Genomic DNA, 20,640 nt, shown 5'->3' on the forward strand with positions numbered 1-20,640 from the left:
CGCCAGATCTCCCCAGTTCCTGGAAGACGCCCTTCCATCTCTCAACACCTCTGCTCCTCCTTCTTCCGCCCAACCAACACCCACTTCCGGAAACCTTATTAATTTTCCAAGGTCTAGACTCACATCAAATGCCATTCACTTTATAACACTTTGTACACATCCCTCAAAAAATTAACTTCTCTGCCTGCATTTCCTCCCAATTTTGCTTATTCACCTGTAGCACTTTTATGGTCTTATAATTAGTTTGTCATTCTAACCCCCAGCTACACTGTGAGTTCTTCCAAAGGCAAGGATCACGCCATACTCACTCCTGGAGGCAATCAGTTGTATTTCTGTGGTAAGCATTATCTTTCTCTTTTTCTACCAGAGCTTCAACAAATGATAACAATATGACTGGTTTTTACTCTTACTAATAGCAAAGTCACTTAAAAAATAACATAAAAAGTATCATTTGTAATAATAAAAAATTGTGAACAACTTAAAAGCCCATCAGGCACATGCTACGTCATGGATGAACCTCAAAAACATTCTGCTAGGGCTTCCCTGGTGGGGCAGTGGTTGAGAGTCCGCCTGCCAATGCAGGAGACACAGGTTTGTGCCCCGGTCCGGGAGGATCCCACATGCCACGGAGCGGCTGGGCCCGTGAGCCATGGCCGCTGGGCCTGCGCGTCCGGAGCCTGTGCTCCACAACGGGAGAGGCCTGCATACCGCAAAAAAAAAAAAAAAAAAAAATTCTTCTAAGTAAAAGCCAGTTACAAAAGACCACAAAAGATCCCATTTACAAGCTCCAGAGCAGACACATCTTTAGACAGAAATAGATTACCTTCAATCTGCAGTTGGGGAAAGGGTGAGGGAAATAGGAAGTGACTAAAAACGGTTACAACATTTCTTTGGGGAATGACGAAAATTTCTAAATTAGATAACAGTGATTGCTGTACCACTGCATATATACTAAAAACCACTGAACTGTATAGTTTTAACAGGTGATTTTTATGGTATATAAATTATATCTCAATAAAGCTATTTAAAAAAGAAATAAAAACAAAAGGTCAACTTAACTAGGAAAAAAAAGAGCCTGTAGAAAGGACTGATGAACTGTAGTACATCCATACACCGGAACGCCAGACAAAAGTAAGATTCAAAGAAATAGGGCTGGAAGGTCATAAATATCTTAAGTCAAAAAAGCAAGGTGAAGAAGAAAAAACACAGTATACCACTTACAGGAAGTTATAAAATACACAAAACAGTATTAGGCATTGTTCAGGGATGAATATGGATGCAGTGAAAGCACAGGAAAGAGCAGGGGAATGATGAACACCAATTTCAGGACAAGTGGTGATCTTCGAGAGAGGGAAGGAATGAGACTGGGCTTCAGTTTGTATATATAATGGGGAGAAACGGATATCAAAACAGGGAAGAAGCTATCAGTGATCTGTGCAGACACCCTGTAAATCAGGAAAGAGGGGCTTGATCAGAAGCAGTGAATGGGATAAGTGGGGAGGAAAGCAGGAGGTCAATTTAGGAGGTCTATCAAACAAGATAATCTGATGAGTCCAAAACAAAAACAAGCTCAAAGAAGGCAGGAGGCTCTGTGCCTCTCCACCTCACCTCTACATTCAAAGTCCACATTTTCCTTTCTCCTGAGCCAAGCAGACACCACACTCAGGAGAATCCAAACCCACTTTCTTTATGCTCTCCAAGAAGCCAGACGGTAAGTATTTTAGACTTGTTGACTGAATGATCTCAGTTGCAATGACTCATATCTGCCTTTATAAAGTAAAAGCAGCCCTAAACAAGATGGACATGAATGAGTATGGTTACATTCCAATAAAACTTTACAAAAACAGGAAACCACTGGTTTGCTATATTGCAGCTCTTCAATGAATGCTGAATGCAGCTGCATGAGAATTTCCACTTCCACTACCTAGAAAGTATAGCCTGGGGAAGGAGGTATAGGTGGGTCCTAATTTTGAGAAAAGAGCTGCAAGCATTCCCAATAAGAAAATGGAACATATTTTTCTCTCCAGAGTTCTGAGGATATCTTCAACACATTAATTATATAAATTTAGTGCTTCTTTCTTCAAGGGAAGATTCTGATACTCAACAAAGGTACTCACTCTTCAAGAGCCTTGCCATTAAATACAATGCCAGTTATCTCCTGCTAGGTTCAAGAGAGATTCTTAATCAATCAAAGAGTAGCTAAAAGGAGAGCTACTCTGAACCCTAAAACCAATTCATTTCAAATAGCTTTTCATTATCTTTCGGGTTTTCCAGATGATAAACTGAGCACACATTGCAGTCTTCCCTTTCTATCCCCAGACCACATAAAAGACTAAAAACAGGGACTTCCCTGGTGGTCCAGTGATTAAGACTCCACGCTCCCAATGCAGGGGGCCTGGGTTCGATCCCTGGTCAGGGAACTAACTGCATCCTGCAACCAAGAGCCCGTTTGCCGCAACTAAAGATCCCGCACGCGGCAACGAAGATCCCACGTGCTGCAACTGAGACCCAGCACAACCAAATAAATAAATATTTTTTTTAAAAAAAAGACTAAAAACAAACAAATAACCACAATTGCATAACTGTGCTGAAAAACCAAAAGGAGATCCGTCTGTGACTGATAAATCACAGGGGATGCCCAAAATGTGGAAAACTAGTAGATCTGATCAGATGGAACACACAGCCTCAAACATGCAGAAATGGGAGAACACAAGAGGGCTCTGGGCCCAGAGGGGGCTCACAGGACAGCATCTGGATGATCCCGCAGCAGCAGCAGGAACAGCCCAGTGGGTCAAGCCCTGCACCCTCCTCTCCCCTGGCCCTCTCAGGCCCCATGTGGACCAGTCAACTTGAGACAGTTATTCCCATAAAACACGAGTGCTTGCGGAGGAAGGGCAGTCAGTACCCTGGCTGAGCAGCAGTTCCCCGCAGGGGCAGGGAGCACACCCACCCAAAGGCTGGCCGTCAAGGCAGTTCTGCCCTGCAGGAAGCCCACTGCATGGAAAGAGGAAGGGATATATGTATCCCAAACAAGCAGTTGAGAAATTACCCTGGTTGTGCACAAATATGCCAAGGAATCAAAATAAAGAAGGTATTTGAAGAAGATGGTACACATACACAAACAGTGAATCTGTATAAAAATACACTCCACAGGTTTTGAAGTAAACCCCCAGAATGAGCTTCACATCAACCTACTGTTCCAGTCAACCTTATACGGCTTTCTGGCTCTTCAAATGTAAGGCGGAAACCACTACTATCAGTAATACCTAACTAAATGCATTTCTGTGTAAGTCTGCACAATATTTAACAGCAGCACTAGGAATATCAGGACTCATGCCTGAGGTTCCACTGTAACAAGAGCTCCCACTGTTGGACAGTAGATAACATACTGTAGAACTTGGTTTTAGACTTCCCTTAAAGCAGCTCAGAACTCCAAAAAAGAACTGCAAAACACAGGTGACATTTTGGGGAGAAAGGGTCAAAAGGCTACTGAAAAATTTAGATTACCGTATTTGCATTAAAAATTCGGGCTATAAATTTTGATGTAGCTGTCAAACAAAAAAAACTTAGTATTTCTAGTGATTAGTGTTTTTTCAAGTTGCATGTATATCAGCTCTCCATTTTTATGCAGTGTTAGTCAACAAGGACTACTAATGATCACTAGCGTTTACAGAACACTTAAAATGGGATACTGTTCTAAGCGCTTTTACTCATGGATTATTTCCCTCTCTCCTCACAACAACCCTGTGAGGTACAGAGTATCCCACTTACAGATGAGAACACAAATGCTTAGAGGGGGTAAGTGGCTTTCCAAAGTCACACTTCTGCCAAGTTCAGAGACCAGGATTGAACCCAGTCATCTGAATTCAGAGCTGGTATCTTAAGCGGTATGTCAGACTGATTAACTGCAATTTCACTAGATTCAGCATAAACTTATTGAACACCTATAATGTGTGTCAAGGACTACAGCCAGAACTATGGGGGACACATAATATGCAAGATGTATGAATCTGATCTTCACTCTCCAAGACAGAGATCATACTGGAGAGCTCGGCTACCAGCATGACTGCATGAGGACTTCTGCCTACCTGCTCCCCAGCTGAACTAGAGAAAATCTTTTAAAAAACCAAAACACTTAAAGCCTTTGGAAACAGTCCAAGGAGCAAACAGCAATCTAGTCAAGAAAAGCTTTGAAAATTCAGAAATGACTTCATTTGCAACAGAGCATGGAGAAGTTTACACCCAAGGGCATTCATTCTCAAGAACGGCATAAGGTGTGGTGAAAAGAACTGAGTAGAGAATCAGGGATCTAATGAAGATACAGCCTAGACCACAGACCAGCTGGTCTGCAGGAGAGAACTGGGGAATAAGACAGCTGGGAGGAACCCTCCTGGGGTTAGAACAGATACCAAACATTAACCTCAGAAGCTAATCCTTGGAAGGTGCCACAATTTCACTGCATTAGTCTGTAGAGGAATTTATTCCCTGAGCGCTGTTGAAAACAATGTCGCAATGGACAAAAATCCATGGAATTTAACTGCTGGGTGATCACATGCAGCAGTTAAGTGGGTGAGAGTAGGAGACAGCCCTATGTGTGCCACTGTCATCGCAGGGTGACTGTGGGCACATCAAAACTGCACCTCCCTGAAGATCAGTATTAGAGGCATAACAACACGTTGAGAAAGAAACTCACCTCCTTAAAATAATCCAGCCAGTAGCAACATAAATAACAATAACATATCTGGGAAGGGCTTCGGGGGACCAGCACCTAAAATATCCTGTTCGCAGGAAAAAAAAAAAAATTCCAGGCATGCAGAAAAACAGAGAAGTATGACCCACATGCTGGAAAAAAGTCAGGCAAAAGAAACTACCTGTGATAGTGTCCAGATGTCAGATTTAACAGAATAGAGTTTAAAGCAGCTATTATAAATATGTTCACAGAATTCAAGAGACATATGGTTAAAGAATTAAAGAAAGGTATGATGACAACTTTTATCAAATAGATATAGTAACAAAAACAAGAATTATAAAAAACAAACAAATGGATACTCTGGAGTTGAAAAATACAATAACTGAGATCAAAAATTCACTACAGGGGCTCAACAATAGATTTGAACTGGCAAGAAAAAGAAGTCTTGGGACTTCCCAGGTGGCGCAGTGCTTAAGATCTGCCTGCCAATGCAGGAGACACGGGTTCGAGCCCTGGTCCCAGAAGATCCCACATGCTGTGGAGCAACTAAGCCCATGCACCACAACTACTGAAGCCTACACTCTAGAGCCCACGAGCCACAACTACTGAGCCCGTGTGCCACAACTACTGAAGCCCACGCACCTAGAGCCCGTGCTCCACAACATGAGAAGCCACCTCAGTGAGAAGCCTGCACACAGCAGAGAAGAGTAGCCCCCGCTCGCCACAACTAGATAAAGCCCGCGTGCAGCAACAAAGACTCAACACAGCCAAAAAAAAAAAAACACCAAAAAATAAAAAAAGAATCCTTGGAACTTCCCTGATGGCTGAATGGTTAAGAATCCGCCTGCCAATGCGGGGGACACGGGTTTGATCCCTGGTCTGGGAAGATTCCACATGCTGCAGAGCAACTAAGCCCACGTGCCACAACCACTGAGCCTGCGTGCTGCAACTACTGAAGCCCTTGTGCCTAGAGCCCGTGCTCCGCAGCAAGAGAAGCCACCACAACGAAAAGCCTGTGCAGCGGAACGAAGAGTAGCCCCCACTCACCACAACTAGAGAAAGCCTGCGTGCAGCAAAAAAAAAAAAAACAGAATTCTTAAACTTAGATTAATAGAGATTATGCAAGCTGAGGAGTAGAGAGAAAAAAGGATGAAGAAAAACGAACAGGGCCTGAGAGAAATATAAGACAGAAATAAATACATGAACATACAACTGGAGTACTGGAAGGAAAGGGGAGCAAGGAGCAGAAAAAATATTCAAGGAAACAATAACAAAAAAGTTCCCAAATGTATTGAAAAACAATAACCTACACGTGCAGGCAGCTCTAACAACTCCAAGTAAGACAAGCACAATGAGACCCACAGACAGATACATCAGAGTTAAAATGATGAAGGTATAAGACAAGGAGAAAACCTTCAAAGAACCAATAGGAAAAATGACGAGTCACTTACAAGGGAACCCCAATAAATTTAACAGCTGGCTTCTAGCAGAAATAATGGAGGCCAGGGACTTCCCTGGTGGTGCAACAGTTAAGAATCCGCCTGCCAGGGCTTCCCTGGTGGCACAGTGGTTGAGAGTCCGCCTGCCGATGCCAGGGACATGGGTTCGTGCCCCGGTCGGGGAGGATCCCACATGCCGCAGAGCGGCTGGGCCTGTGAGCCATGGCCACTGAGCCTGCGTGAACGGAGCGTGTGCTCTGCAACGGGAGAGGCCACAGCAGTGAGAGGGGCCCGTGTACCACAAAAAAAAAAAAAAAAAAAAAAAATCCGCCTTCCAATGCAGGGGACATGTGTTCAAGCCTTGGTCCGGGAAGATCCCACATGCTACGGAGCAACTAAGCCCGTGTGCCACATCTGCTGAGCCTGCGCTCTAGAGCCTGTGCACCACAACTACTGAGCCCACACACTGCAACTACTGAAGCCCACGCACCTAGAGCCCATGCTCTGCAACAAGAGAAGCCACCACAATAAGAAGCCCGTGCACCACAACAAAGAGTAGCCCCTTAAACTGTATTGCAAAATTGTCAGCCTTCCCTCAAGTAATCTATAAATTTGATATGATTTCAATAAAATCTCCACAGGAAATTTAAAAAAAAAAGAAGAAATAATGGAGGCCAGAAAGCAGTGGGATTACATATATAAAGTACTGAAACAGAAAAAAAAAAAATGTTAGCCGAGAATCATATATCCGGGAAGGCCACTGTTCAAAAATGAAGGTGATGGCTTCCCTGGTGGTGCAGTGGTTGAGAGTCCGCCCGCCGATGCAGGGGACACAGGTTCGTGCCCCGGTCTGGGAAGATCCCACATGCCGCAGAGCGGCTGGGCCCGTGAGCCATGGCCGCTGAGCCTGCGCGTCCGGAGCCTGTGCTCCGCAATGGGAGAGGCCACAACAGTGAGAGGCCCACGTACCGCAAAAAAATAAAAAGAAGGTGAAATAAAGACTTTGCCAGATAAACAAAAATTGCATTTGTTGCTAGCTGACTGGACTTACAAGAAATACTAAAGGAAGTTCTTCAGGCTGAAAGTTAAGTGACCCCACTAAAGATAATAATACATTTTTTTAATCCTTTCTTTTCTTAACTGCTATTGCAAAAAAACAGTTGGATGAAATGATATTTTGTAAAATACTATGGCTTACAATACACACTTTAATATAAATGTAATATATTTCCTAGTAACAGCCCAAAAAGAGGTGGGTAGAAGCAAAATAGCAATATGCTACAGAAGTAACCACAGATGGTAAAGTAATAATTATAGCAATGCACTGTTGGGTTTGTAACATTAACAGATATAATACATATAATGACAATACCATATAAAAAAAGGAAAATGGGGGGACTTCCCTGGTGGTCCAGTGGTAAAGAATCCATCCTGCAATGCAGGGGACGTGGGTTCAAAACCCTGGTTGAGGACCTAAGATCCCACATGCTGCAGGGCAACTAAGCCCACATGCCACGACTACTGAGCCCTCGTGCCTCAACTAGAGAGCCCCGTGTGCCGCAAACTACAGAGCCCATGTGCCACAACTAGAGAGAAGCCCGCACGCCGCAACAAAAGATCCTGCATGCTGTAACTAAAGACCCAATGCAGCCAAAAATAAAATTAAAAACAAAAGGAAAATGGTAATCAAGCCATACAGCAGTAAAGGTTCTATATATTACTGGAATTCAGCTAGTATAAATCTAAAGCTAACTCTGGGCTTTCTCTGCCAGGGGCCTGGGTTCAATCCCTGGTCAGGGAACTAAGATCTGTAAGCGTGGTGCAGCCAAAAGACAAAAAAAAAAATCTAAAGCTGATTAAGATGTGTATAGTAAGCCCTTAAGATATATTTTTTAAAAAGATCACTAATGAAATCTAAACGCTACATTAAAAATACATATAGAAAACAGAAAGTAAAAGGGCAAATGTAAATTCAGTGATATCAATAACATTAAATGTGAATGGATTAAACAATCCAATCAAAAGACAAAAGTTGTCAGACTGGATTTAAAAAAATACCCAATTATACGCTGTCTACAAGAGACACACTTGAGATTCAAAGATACAGAGTGAAAGTAAATGGATGGGAAAAGAGACTCAAACAACAACCACAAGAAAACTGGAGTGGCTGTACTAGTATCAGACAAAATACCTAGACTTTAAAAAAGACTTACTGGAAATAATGACATTTGATAATGATAAAAAAGGTCAATCCATCAAGAAGACATAACAACTAGAAACACATGCACCTAGTAACAGCATCAAAATACATGCAACTTTTAATAAATGACAAAAATGAAAGAAACAGACAATTGAACAATAATAGTTGGAGACTTCCATAGTCCACTTTCAATAATGGACAGAATTGAACAGAAGATCAACAAGGAAAACAGATAACTGCAACAACACTATAAACCAACCAGACCTAAGAGACTTTTACAGAACACTCCACTCAACAGAATATACATTCTCAGCTGCATAAGGAACATTCTCTGGGAAAGACCAATCGCTGGGCCATAAAACAAACCTCAATAAAAGCATAAAAGTGATGCCAAGTATGTTCTTCAACCACAACAAAGTAATGAGCTCAATAATGGGAGAAAAGTTGGCAAATTCATAAACATGTGGAAATTTACAACACACTAATGAATAACCAATAAATTGAAGAAGATATCAAAAGCGAATCAGAAAATAATTTGAGTGGAATAAAAATGAAGACACAACATATGAAAACTTACAGTGTAGAGCCCAAAAGCAGTGTTCAGAGGGAAATTTATAGCTGTAAGTGTCTATAATAAGAAAGATCTCAAATCAACAACCTAACCTTCACTGGAATCATGTTGATTATAACTGATTTGAAGAAGGCCAAGTGAACTGAATAAGATCACTTGAACAGCATGTTTCTTGTAACTATCCTTATATTCTTCTCACAAAAGGTCTATAAAATATTTGTTTAAAATTTTTTTGTATCAAAATATTTGGAAAATTAGAAGCTTCTTTTTAACATGTATTGATATGACTTGAATTATTATTTTATGAAATTAAGAGCCCTATATACCCGTAAATCTTTTCACATATCGTTTAAGATTTTAAAAAAAAGAAAAAAAAAAAAAACCTAACCTTCCACTTTAAGACACTAGAAGAGCAAACTAAACCCAAAGCAAGCAGAAAGAAAAAAACAACAAGTATTAGAGAAAAATTTAATGACAGAGAATAAAAAGAACAATTTTTAAAAATCCATGAAACCAAAGAAGATCAACAAAATTGACAAACCTCTGGCAAGTCTGACCAAGAAAGAAAAAAAGCAAGGTGGGAAACCTAGATTTCACTACATGCAAACAGCACAATTCTGTATTACACAACATTACCAAGAGTTAGACATGAAAATATCCCCACTTTTACTTGGACATATAAACTACCAAAAATTAACTTACCAAATAAAATTCTGAAATATCAGTGCAAGGCACTGTTTCATGCACTTAACTTGGATTAACTGACTTAATCCACACAACCACCTTATGTGGCACATAAACAGCTGATCTTCTTTATTCACAAATTCCATATTTGCTAATTCACCCGCTCACTAAAATTTTTTGTAACCCCCCAAATCAATTTTTGCACTCTCAAGGTCATTCACAGACACAAGAAGGGTGAAAAATTTGAGTCCACTGACACACACATTCCCAACTGATGTTAAACAAGGCAACATTCTGCCCTATTTCAGCTCTCATACAGAGATGACCAGAGCATAGAGACTGTAGGAACAGGGTGGTGAAATGCAAGAAACTCCAGTTCTTCACCGTTTAGGAGAGTTTAAGTCATTTTCCCAAGACCAGAAAGCTAATGAGTGGAGGACTGTATAAGCCAAGGACACAAAGTAAAGAAACTGATGGTTGAATGAATTAAGAGTAGTTAAAAAGCCAAGAAGAAATAAAATGGAATCATAAAAAAGAAGGAGAACAATTGTAAAATGGAAACAAAGCACAGATGAGACAGACAGCAAACAGATAGTAAGATTACAAATTTAAATCTAACCATATCAATAATCATATTAAATGTAAGTGTTCTAAATGCCCGATTTACAAGGCAGAGATTGGGAAAACAGTTTGGCAATTCCTCAAAAAGGTAAACATGGAATTACCATAAGACCCAGCAATTCCACTCATAGGTATATATACCCAAAAGAATCAAAAGCAGGGACCACTCATAGGTATATACCCAAAGTACTGATCTATTGTACAAATACCTGTGCACCAATGTTCACAGCAGCATTATTCACAATAGTCAAAAGGTAAAAATAACTCGTGTCGGGATATCATTATACAGACTTAAAAATTAACAGTTATAGAATATATGTATCTTCAGGTTTTACAGATGCTCCCAAACTGTTTTCCAATAAAATTAATTGCATTTTCATACAATGGGCTCCACAGTGAAATACTACATAGTAACGAAACAAATTTAGATAAATCAAAGAAACATGAAATCTCATAAACACAGATACAAGAGAAAGTAGAGGTTACGGTACCATTTTTAACAAGATAAGCATTACCAAAACTACTCTTTGCTATCAGAAGACAGGATTGTGGGGTGGCCACTGTCTAGAAGGGAGCAAAGGGGAACTTCTGGGGTATGAATACTACGATAATATTCTGTTTCATAATCTGGATGCAAGTCATACATTTTTATTTTGTGAAAATTAACAAGCTATACACAGTTATATAACTTCAATATATGAAGAGTTTAAACATTTAAGTGACTATACATGCATATATGTATTTGTGTATATATACTTCAATTAAAAGGTTTCCAAAATCCGAAAAAAAAGAGAAAGAAAGAAATTGATACATGCTAAACATGGATGAATCTTGAAAACACTATGCGAGATGAAAAAGTGAAATAAACCAGACAAAAAATGACAAATATTATATAATTCCACTTATATTATATATTAGCTCCTAGAATAGACAAATTCATAAGATAGAAAGTAGGGGAATAGACCATGTTAACACTAGTCAAAAGATCTGGTTATATTAATACTGGACAAAACAGATTTCAGAGCAAAGAATATTACCAAGGATAAAGGTCATTTTATAATGATAAAGGAGCACATTCAGGTATTTCCCTGGTGGTGCAATGGTTAGGAATCCACCTGCCAATGCAGGGGACACGGGTTCGACCACTCATCTGGGAGGATCCCACAGGCTGCAGAGCAACTAAGCCCACGAGCCACAACTACTGAGCCCGCATGCCAGAACTACTGAAGCCCACGCGCCTAGAGCCCATGCTCCACAACAAGAGAAGCCACCACGATGAGAAGCCGGCACACTGCAATGAAGAGTAGCCCCCACTCACCGCAACTGAAGAAAGCCCGCGCACAGCAACGAAGACCCAATGCAGCCAAAAATAAATAAATTTTTTAAAAAAGAAAAGTATCAAATCTTCAAAAAATAAGAAACACATTCATCAAGACGACCTAACAATATTAAGCGTTTATGCACTAATAAGAGTTTTAAAATGCAAGGAGCAAAAACCAACAAAGCTGAAAGAAGAAACAGACAAATCCAAAAAAATTATAGAAGATTTCCATATATATTGATAGAACAGGAGACAGAAAATCAATGTGCTGTTCAAGTCTTCCATATCCTATCAACCAGCATGATAATATTTACAGAACACTCTATCCAACAACAGCAGAACTTGTGTCTTTTTCAAGTCAAAATGAAACATTTACCAAGACCATATTCTGGGTCATAAAACAAATCAGTTAAGCTTTAAAATACGTAATTCAAATTATGGAAAGTTATGTTCTCTGACAAGGGAACTAAATCAGAAGTCAGTAACAGAAAAAGAATGCCTGGAAAATCCCCCAAATATTTGAAAATTAAGGAACACTCTTCTGAATAACCAATGGGCCATAGAAGTCAAGGGGATATGAGAAAGTATTTTTTACTGAATGAAAATGAAAAGACAACATGTCAATGTTTGTGATGTGCCACTGGAACAGCACCTAGCAGGCAGCTTATGGCACTCAACAGAAGCAACTCAAAGAAGCAGCATCAATACAACGACCTCAGCTTCTACCTTAAGAGGACAAGAAACACAAGCTAAACTCAAAATGAGCATAAGAAATAATAAAAATAAGAACAGAAGTCGATGAAGTAGAAAACAGAAAAAATAATATAGAAAAATCAATGAAACCAAAAGCTAGTTCTCTGAGATCAGTCTAGCCAGACTGATAATGGAATAAAAGAGAAAGGACAAAATTAGTAGCAGGAATGAGAGAAGTGACATCACTACATTTTCTATTGATATTAAAAAGATAATAAGGAATACTATGAACAACCTTATAGCAACAAATTGGACAACTTAGACAAACAAAATCTGTGTAAGACACAAACTACAAAAGCTCATTAAAAAAACAGATAGGGCTTCCCTGGTGGCGCAGTGGTTGATAATCCGCCTGCTGATGCAGGGGACACGGGTTCGTGCCGCGGTCTGGGAAGATCCCACATGCCGCGGAGCAGCTAGGCCCGTGAGCCATGGCCGCTGAGCCTGCGCGTCCGGAGCCTGTGCTCTGCAACGGGAGAGGCCACAACAGTGAGAGGCCTGTGTACCGCAAAAAAAAAAAAAAAAAGATAATCTGAATACCCCTATGTCTACTAAAAAAATTATATTTTTAGCTTAAACCTTCCCAAAATACTTCAGGTCCGGATGGCTTCAATGATGAATTCTACCAAATACTGAAGGAAGAAATAATACCAATTCTACACAGACGCTTCCACAAAACTAAAGAGGGTATGTACCTCGCAACTCAATATGAGGCCAAGATTACTCTGATACCAAAACTGGACAAAAACATTATAGGGGCTTCCCTGGTGGCGCAGTGGTTGAGAGTCCGCCTGCCGATGCAGGGGACACGGGTTCGCGCCTCGGTCCGGGAAGATCCCACATGCCGCGGAGCGGCTGGGCCCGTGAGCCATGGCTGCTGAGCCTGCGCGTCCGGAGCCTGTGCTCCGCAACAGGAGAGGCCACAACAGTGAGAGGCCTGCGTAATGCAAAAAAAAAAAAAAATTATAAAAACACTATAGACAAACATCGTTTTTGAACATAAATGTAAAAATTCTCAAGAAAATGTTAGCAGACTGACTCCAACAGTATATAAAAATAATACACCATGACCAGGTGGGATTTATCCACCTGAAATGCAAGGTGTGTTTAACATTTAAAAATCAATGTAATTCACCATGAAAAAAACCCCTAAAAAACAGAAAGCATAGTATGAACTAAAAGCATAATAAGACATCTCTAAGAAAACACAAGAAAAAATCTTGGTGACCTTGGCAAAGATTTCTTAAATATAACACAAAAAGCAGGAATACTGAGGAAAAAGAAAGAAAGCAGACTACTAAAATTAAAAACTTTTGCTCTTCTTTGCACTAAGTAAGAAGACAAGCCACAGATTAAGGGAAAATATTTGCAAAAAAAAAATCAATATGTAAGAAACTCTACAATTCAGTAAGACAAACAACCTAACTTAAAAATGGGCAAAAGATATGAATAGACACCTCACTCAAGAAGACATATGGAAAGCAAATAAGCACCCAAAGATGCTCAACATCATTTCTCATCAGGGAAATGAAATTAAAACCACACTGAGATAACACTACACTAGAATGGCTAAAACTAGGAAAACTAACCATACTAAGTGTTGACAAGGAAGCGGAACAACCAGACCTCTCATACACTGCTGGTGGCAATGAAACGGTACAACCTCTTTGGAAAACAGTCTGGCAAGTTTTTCTTTTCAAATAATCAAACACCTACCATCCAATGCAACCAATTCACTCCTAGGTATTTTCTCTAAAGAAATGAAAGCATACATTCACACAAAGATTTGTACACCAATGTTCATAGACTTTTTTTAATAGTCGAATACTGGAAACAATCCAAACGTTCACCAATCAGGTGAATGAATAAACATGATATATGCACAACACTGAATACTATTCAAAAATAATAAGAAATAAACTACTGATATAAGTACCAACATGGATGACTTTCAAAATAATTGTTCTGAATGAAAGTAACCAAAAAAGGGTACATATTGTATAATTCTATTTATATAAAATTGTAGGATATGAAAACTTATCTATAGAGTCAGAAATAAATCAGTGGTTGACTAAAGATGGGCAGTGGGGAGGGGTTATGGGGAGGAACAACAAAGGGGCAGAAGGAATGTTTCAGAGATGATGTTCATTATCTTGATTGTGGTGATGGGTTCATGAACATACACATATGTCAAAATGTATTAAATTGTACACTTTAAATGCGTGCAGTTTGTTCTAGGTCAATTATACCTCGGTGGAGGAGGGAGGAGAGAACAGAGAAAAGAAAAATAAATCAATCTAGGAGGACCAGTATTCAGAGTTCAGAGAAGGCAGAGTAAAAGGAAAACAAGAAAAAAATCAAAGAGCATTCCCTAGAACTAAAGAACACAAGCCTCCAGACTCAGAGTCAGCCAAGCACTGATCAAAATGAATTGAAATTTTTAAAAAAATCTGTACCTAAGTACATAATTACAAAAGCTTATACCACCAAGGATAAATATCTTTTAAAAATTCAGAAAGAAAAACAGATCAACTACAAAAGAATGAAAGCAAAAGAACACAGAAACCAAGAGCATGGGCTTCCTGGTTTTGACACTGGCTCTGACATGTATTAGCCACAAGACCTTGAGTACCTTACTTAACCCCTGTGTGCTTCATTTTCTCATCTGTAATAAGAAGGAGAAGGGGGGGAGGAGAAGGAGAAATAGTTATGTAGTTGTTATGAGGATTTAATAAATTCATCTGTGAAGTGCCTAGTACATGTTAAACACTACATAAGTGTTAGCTAAATAAATAAATCACATTAACATTCAACTTCTCATCAACAATTCTGGATGACAGAAGTCAAAAGAACAATGCCTTCAAAGTTTTGAGGGAAAGTAATTTTCAAACTCTGCCTAGCTAATGATTATTCACGTATACAAGGGTAGAATGGACTTAGAAAACTCACATACCACACACCACTTCTTAAGAACTCAAGTAAGAACAAAAACCAAGGAAGGGTTTAAGCCAAGAGAGATAATGATTAGAAAACAGTACCTCCAACTGAAGAAATTTTTAAAAATCTCAGGAAGCGGCTTTCTAGCAAGTCTAAATAACCAGGTGTGACAGCAACAGAAATAAAGACTTCAAGCAGTCTCCAACTAGAAAGAGGACTCGACAGAATAACTGATGAAGGAGAGTCTAGATGGGGAACGATGTATAATGGAAAACAGGCAACACACAGAAAAAGACAAAAGTAGCACAAGAGAAGAAACAGTCACAGTACATAATCTGAATCTACTCAGTGACAATCATCACCAATACTATTTGACTTTTCATGTTTTGAAACAAACCTGTACAGCCAAAGCCCTGACAATTTAATTCTGGATGCCAACGAAGCAAGAGCACAGCTGAGAAGCTTGGGATGAAGAGTAAGGAAACAGCAGTAGAAAAGCTAATACCTAACCTCAGAATGTGAAGAATCACGGGATACTTTGTAAAGGAGATGGAATAAAACAATAAAGGAATATTACTTAAATTTATCAAGTTTACCAATAGAAGAAATAGAAATAATGATTAGGAGGATGGGGGGGGCATGTGGGGAAGGGCACTGTATAAGTGACTACATCCTCTTCTATCATAGCTAGAATGCAACAGATACACTCAAAATCAATAAATCAGATGTCAGCAGGACATTTAGAGATAGAACCAAAAATAGTTTAAAGCAGTTATCAGTGGAGAGTAGAAATGGGATAAGATGTAAGTAAACTTTAAATAAAGTTTGATAAAAGTTTTAAAAGCAAAGGACGTGAGCATTCAGTTTAACAGTTTCTCTTTGAGAAAAGCACAGAGAGTACTGGAAATTCATCAGAACAAGAGTTTCGGTTCCTCCTAGGATAGAAACTAAGCAAAATCAAGATCTCACATCGAATGAACCCTGGAGATCCATCTACCTGTCCAAAAAACAAACAAACGAACAAACAAATCTCACTAGCCTAAGCAAAAAGTTCCCAGTGTCGACTGGGCACTTCCTTCAAAAACGAAGGGGTGGGGAGCATAATGTGCCCCTGAACTTCCCAATCCGGAAATTCTCATTAAGAGTACAAAATCGAACTGGGACGGAAACAAGGAAACGACAAATACAAAACTCAAGAACGGCCAACAGTCTACGTAACACTAACAAACCAACAGCAAAAAATGTATTGTCCAAGTGCATCCAGGAATTCTGAAAATGTCAAAGGCATGCCCAGCAGTCGGGCACCTAGACAAGGGGGCACTTAAGGGACTTCTGTCCTATCCTAGACATTTCCGAGGTGCTGCTCTCTCCATAGGACCTAACAACAGCAACAAATGGCCTCTCCCCTAGCAGAAAACCTTTCAGGCTAGTACAGGAAACGACAAAAAGCTGCCTCCCCCCCCCCCCCCCCCTACTTCACAAAGTGGTTAGAGACTGGCAGGAACACCCGCGCATCCCTAACCAGCTAACTCAGCTGACCAGCCGCGCGCTGCCCGACGGCCGGGGAGCCGCTTTCGAAACCCAAACCCGGTGAGCAGGGAAGAAACAAAGCCGTGGGCGGGGCCTTCCGCCGGGGAATCTGCGGACCGGGGAGGAGCATCCCTCCGCGAGCTCCGCCGCTCGACCCTCGCCCCGCCCATGCCACCCCCGGAGCCCGCGTCCGAGCGCCCGCGCCCGGCGCCCGGCGGGCCGCGGCTGCCGGGGCGAACGCAGCGCGGGCCCCCGCACGACGCCCGCTGGGCGGGCGGCGGGCCCCAAGGACCGCGGCCTGGACGCGCCGGGGCTCCTGGCGCTGGCGTGGCGGCCTCGGGGCGCCTCCTCACCTTCTCTTCCACGCAGTTGACAATGATGGACGGGTACTTGCGGCTGAGCCAGCGAAAGAAAGCCGGGACTCCCATAGCGGCGGCGCAGCTGTAGGCGGCTGCTCGGCCCGCGGACGGACGTAACCAGAGAGACAGGCAGCAGCGGGCCACGGGCACTGGCACTTCCTCCCACGTGCACCCGGCGACAGGAAGTGAGGTGATGGCGCCGCCGCCTGGGAAGCCGGGAAGGAAGCTCCGGCCCGGCTGGGCGGAGCGGGCCTGGTCGGGGGCGGGGCTGGCCAATGGAGCGGGTGGCGAGGGCAGCAGCCTGGGCGGCTCGGCCTGCGTCCTCGGCGGTACGTGTCCCGGAGCCTCTTCTGCGGCGGGCGCCCCTCGGGCGGGATCCCTGCGCCCCGCAGGCCACCAGGGAGCCTTGGCCGGTCTGGTCTCCTCCTCTTTCCCACCTATCTTGATTCACGTAGAATCTAAGCATCTACACGCACTCGTTATTTCTGCTTCCTGCTTTCTCCCGGTTTTATGCCACAGTACGTATCTGGACTAGCAACCGTATTTTTGAAAAGTATTTTGCACTAATGATGGCTGGTTTGCATAAGTAACTCACTTTAAATAGTTGTAAAATGGAGTGTACCGTTCAGCATCTAATTCAAGCATCCAGCTACATTTATGGGTATAAAATAATTACTGGTATCACTCTCCAGCATTTAATTGAGCGTTTACAATGTGCTAAAGCATTGGCTAAGGGATTCTCAAATTTGATCGTCACTTGGGCGTTCTGAGGGTGCTTTTATCATCTTCACGTAACAGATGAGAAGGCCAGGTTGTAGAGGGGTTAAGTCATTTGCTTATTCACACAGCTTGTGTTTCAGTCCAGGTAAAGATCATTTAATCCTCTGTCCTTGCACTAACAGAATACTTTTGTCCTTTGTTTTCTGATGGCTTCAAATACATTTTTTTTCAACATATAAAAAGGAAGGTGTGGAAGGGGAGTTATTTATGTCCATTTGCTCAAGCCTGGAAGCCTGTCTCCCTGGAATCCCCTCTTGGCTTGATAAATCACACTCAACCCTAAAGGCTCACCTCAGGAGGCCTCTGTGAAAGCATTTCCCCCTACGACCTGGCATGCAGTATTCATGCCCCCTCCTCTGTGGTCTGATGGCACTTTGTTTAAACTGCTGGTGTGGAAATTAGAGAAATGGTGAGGCCATGTTTTACCTAAGGACAGCCAGAACTATTACCGGGAATTCTATCTGTGGTGAAGTCCTTCATTTCTCCTAGAAACAGCCCCTCCTCAATATCTGGCTTCCCTGCGGAAGTATCTTATAGGAACACACGCCGCAAGCATTTTGGTACGGGGATGGGTAGCTGGGCAAGCTTGGCCATTGAGAGCCTTTGCCCAGCATTTTTGAACTTCAAGCCATAAGGATGGTAAGGCAATCTCTCCCAGATGGTTGAAAGCCAAAAGATAAGAATGGGACTTACTGCCAGTCTGCAATGAGAGGAGCAGATTTAGTCCCTGGTTTCAGTGGGTTTTGAGTACAGCTAAATCCCTCTTCTTACAGTTTGGTTGGTAAACCTGTCCTTTAATTCCATGAGCCAACAAATGATCCTTTTGCCCTAAGATGTTTTGGGCTAAGTTCCTATCCTTCTCAAAGGAAAGAGTCTTCTGCCAATTCATATCCTATGTAGTCCCTCTTCCCCCTCTTCTCCAGAAATCTCTCCCAGCACATGAGCCCAGACTGGCTCCTGCCTGCCCTCACCTTCCATAGCACTCCTTGACTTATAACACATGGTGTTGTGTCTTACATTGTTTCCTATCTCATCTGTGAACATCCTCTTTCCTCTAACATATAAGGATAAGCTAGGCTTTGCTGTGGTAATAAGTAATGCCTGAAAACTCATCAGCTGACCGTATGTGCGGTTGAGCTACCCTACAGGGCTGTCCTCCACGGGGTGACTCAGGGATCCAGCTGCTTTCATCCTGTGGTTCTGCCAGCTCAACACATGACCACCACAGCCACTACCAAAGGAAGACAGGGCAGGAGGGCTGCCCTGGATGTTCTGAAGGGCCAGGCTTGATGGTGGCTTACATAATTTCTACTTGCATCCGTTTGACCAAATCCCAGTCACATGGTCCCAACCCAACTGAAGACAAGATTGGGAAATACAGTCTTTTGGAGTGCTCAAGAATAGGAACAGGAAACAGGATTGGTGAACACGCCTTATCTCTGCCACACTTTTTAATTAAGCTGCAAATCAAATTATTAAATATGTATTTAAGGTCCACAGTCCCTGCTGCCTGCCTGTGTTGGGCACCATTAGCAAAATAAATCATTGCTTTCAAAGAGCCTACCATCAGTAGCAAGGACAAGATACAACCACAGCATAATAAAGTTGCATTTTGACCTATGGTAAACAAGTCTCATACCACAGTGTATGATTAAAAATCCCAGATGAATTGCACAGACAATAACTGCTACAGACATTTTAAAAAGATAGAGATCTAGTCATCTAATGGGGAAATCAGAGATGATAAGGAGGAAGTAGAATGACAATGAGTCTTGAAATCTCAGTGAGATTGGATTGGGAAAAAAGGAGGTGTGTGTAGAAGGAGACACTGTGAGTTCCCTGGAAGCAGGGACATGTCTTTATTAATCTTGTTGTGGGCATCCAGTAGATTGTCAATATTTTTATTGAATTGAATTCTTAGAGCAGTAGTTCTCAAAATGTGATCCGGGGACCCCCTAAGATCCCAGAGACCTGTTCAGGGGGTCCATGAGGTTAAAACTATTTTCATAGTAATATTAAGATGTGATTTTGGGGGCTTCCCTGGTGGTCCAGTGGTTAGGACTCTGTGCTTCCACTGCAGGGGGCATGGGTTTGATCCCTGGTCCGGGAACTAAGATCCCGCATGCCGAGTGGCGAGGCCAAAAAAAAGATGTGATTTTCCCCCTTCACTCTTATTCTCCGAGTGTATTGTTCAGAGGCTATGTGATGTGATAGCGCAACAGATTGAATATCAGAAGCAGCTGTGGCAACCCAGTTGTCTTCTATTAAGCCAGACACTGAAGAATTTCAAAAAATATAAAAATGCCAATCTTCTCACTAATTTTGGGGCGTTTGGGAAAAATAGTTGTTTTATTAAAATATGTTACTTATGTTAGCATGTTATGGGTTTTTTGTTAAAGTGAATTAATAATTTTCTTTCTTTTTTGGCTGCGTCGGGTCTTAGTTGCGGCATATGGGATCTTTCGTTGCAGCGCACGGGCTTCTTTCTAGTTGTGGCGTGTGTGTTTTCTCTCTCTCATTGTGGCACGTGGACTCTGTAGTTTGTGGCACGTGGGCTCTCTCCTTGAGGCTGCAAGCTCAGTAGCTGCGGCGCCTGGGCTTAGTTGCCCCGCAGCATATGGGATCTTAGTTCCCTGACCAGGGATCGAACCAGCGTCCTCTGCATTGGAAGGCGGACTCTACCACTGACCACCAGGGAAGTCCCAATTAATAATTATTTATTTTAGTATTCTAAGCATTTTTAAATTTTCTCAGG

At 41.8% G+C, this 20,640-nt stretch overlaps 1 protein-coding gene across 3 annotated transcripts in view; it reads right to left on the reverse strand.

Annotated features, from left to right (window-relative positions):
• The window catches only part of XRN2 (5'-3' exoribonuclease 2), a 79,753-nt gene extending 62,479 nt beyond the window's left edge, over positions 1-17,274 (reverse strand). Inside the window, exon 1 of one of the 3 annotated variants that reach the window (XM_029220120.1) lies at positions 17,100-17,274. In XM_029220120.1, the coding sequence (XP_029075953.1) occupies positions 17,100-17,174 (75 nt within the window). In that variant the 5' untranslated portion in view covers positions 17,175-17,274. Of the gene's footprint in view, positions 1-4,693; positions 4,712-16,691; positions 16,715-17,099 lie in introns of those variants that run through there. The other 2 variants (XM_029220121.1, XM_029220122.1) reach the window with 2 other exon arrangements.
• Between the last annotated feature and the right edge of the window lie 3,366 nt (positions 17,275-20,640).

Source organism: Monodon monoceros, unplaced genomic scaffold (assembly GCF_005190385.1).
Source record: "Monodon monoceros isolate NGI ecotype Baffin Bay Population unplaced genomic scaffold, NGI_Narwhal_1 Super_Scaffold_13, whole genome shotgun sequence".
NCBI classification, from domain to species: domain Eukaryota; kingdom Metazoa; phylum Chordata; class Mammalia; order Artiodactyla; family Monodontidae; genus Monodon; species Monodon monoceros.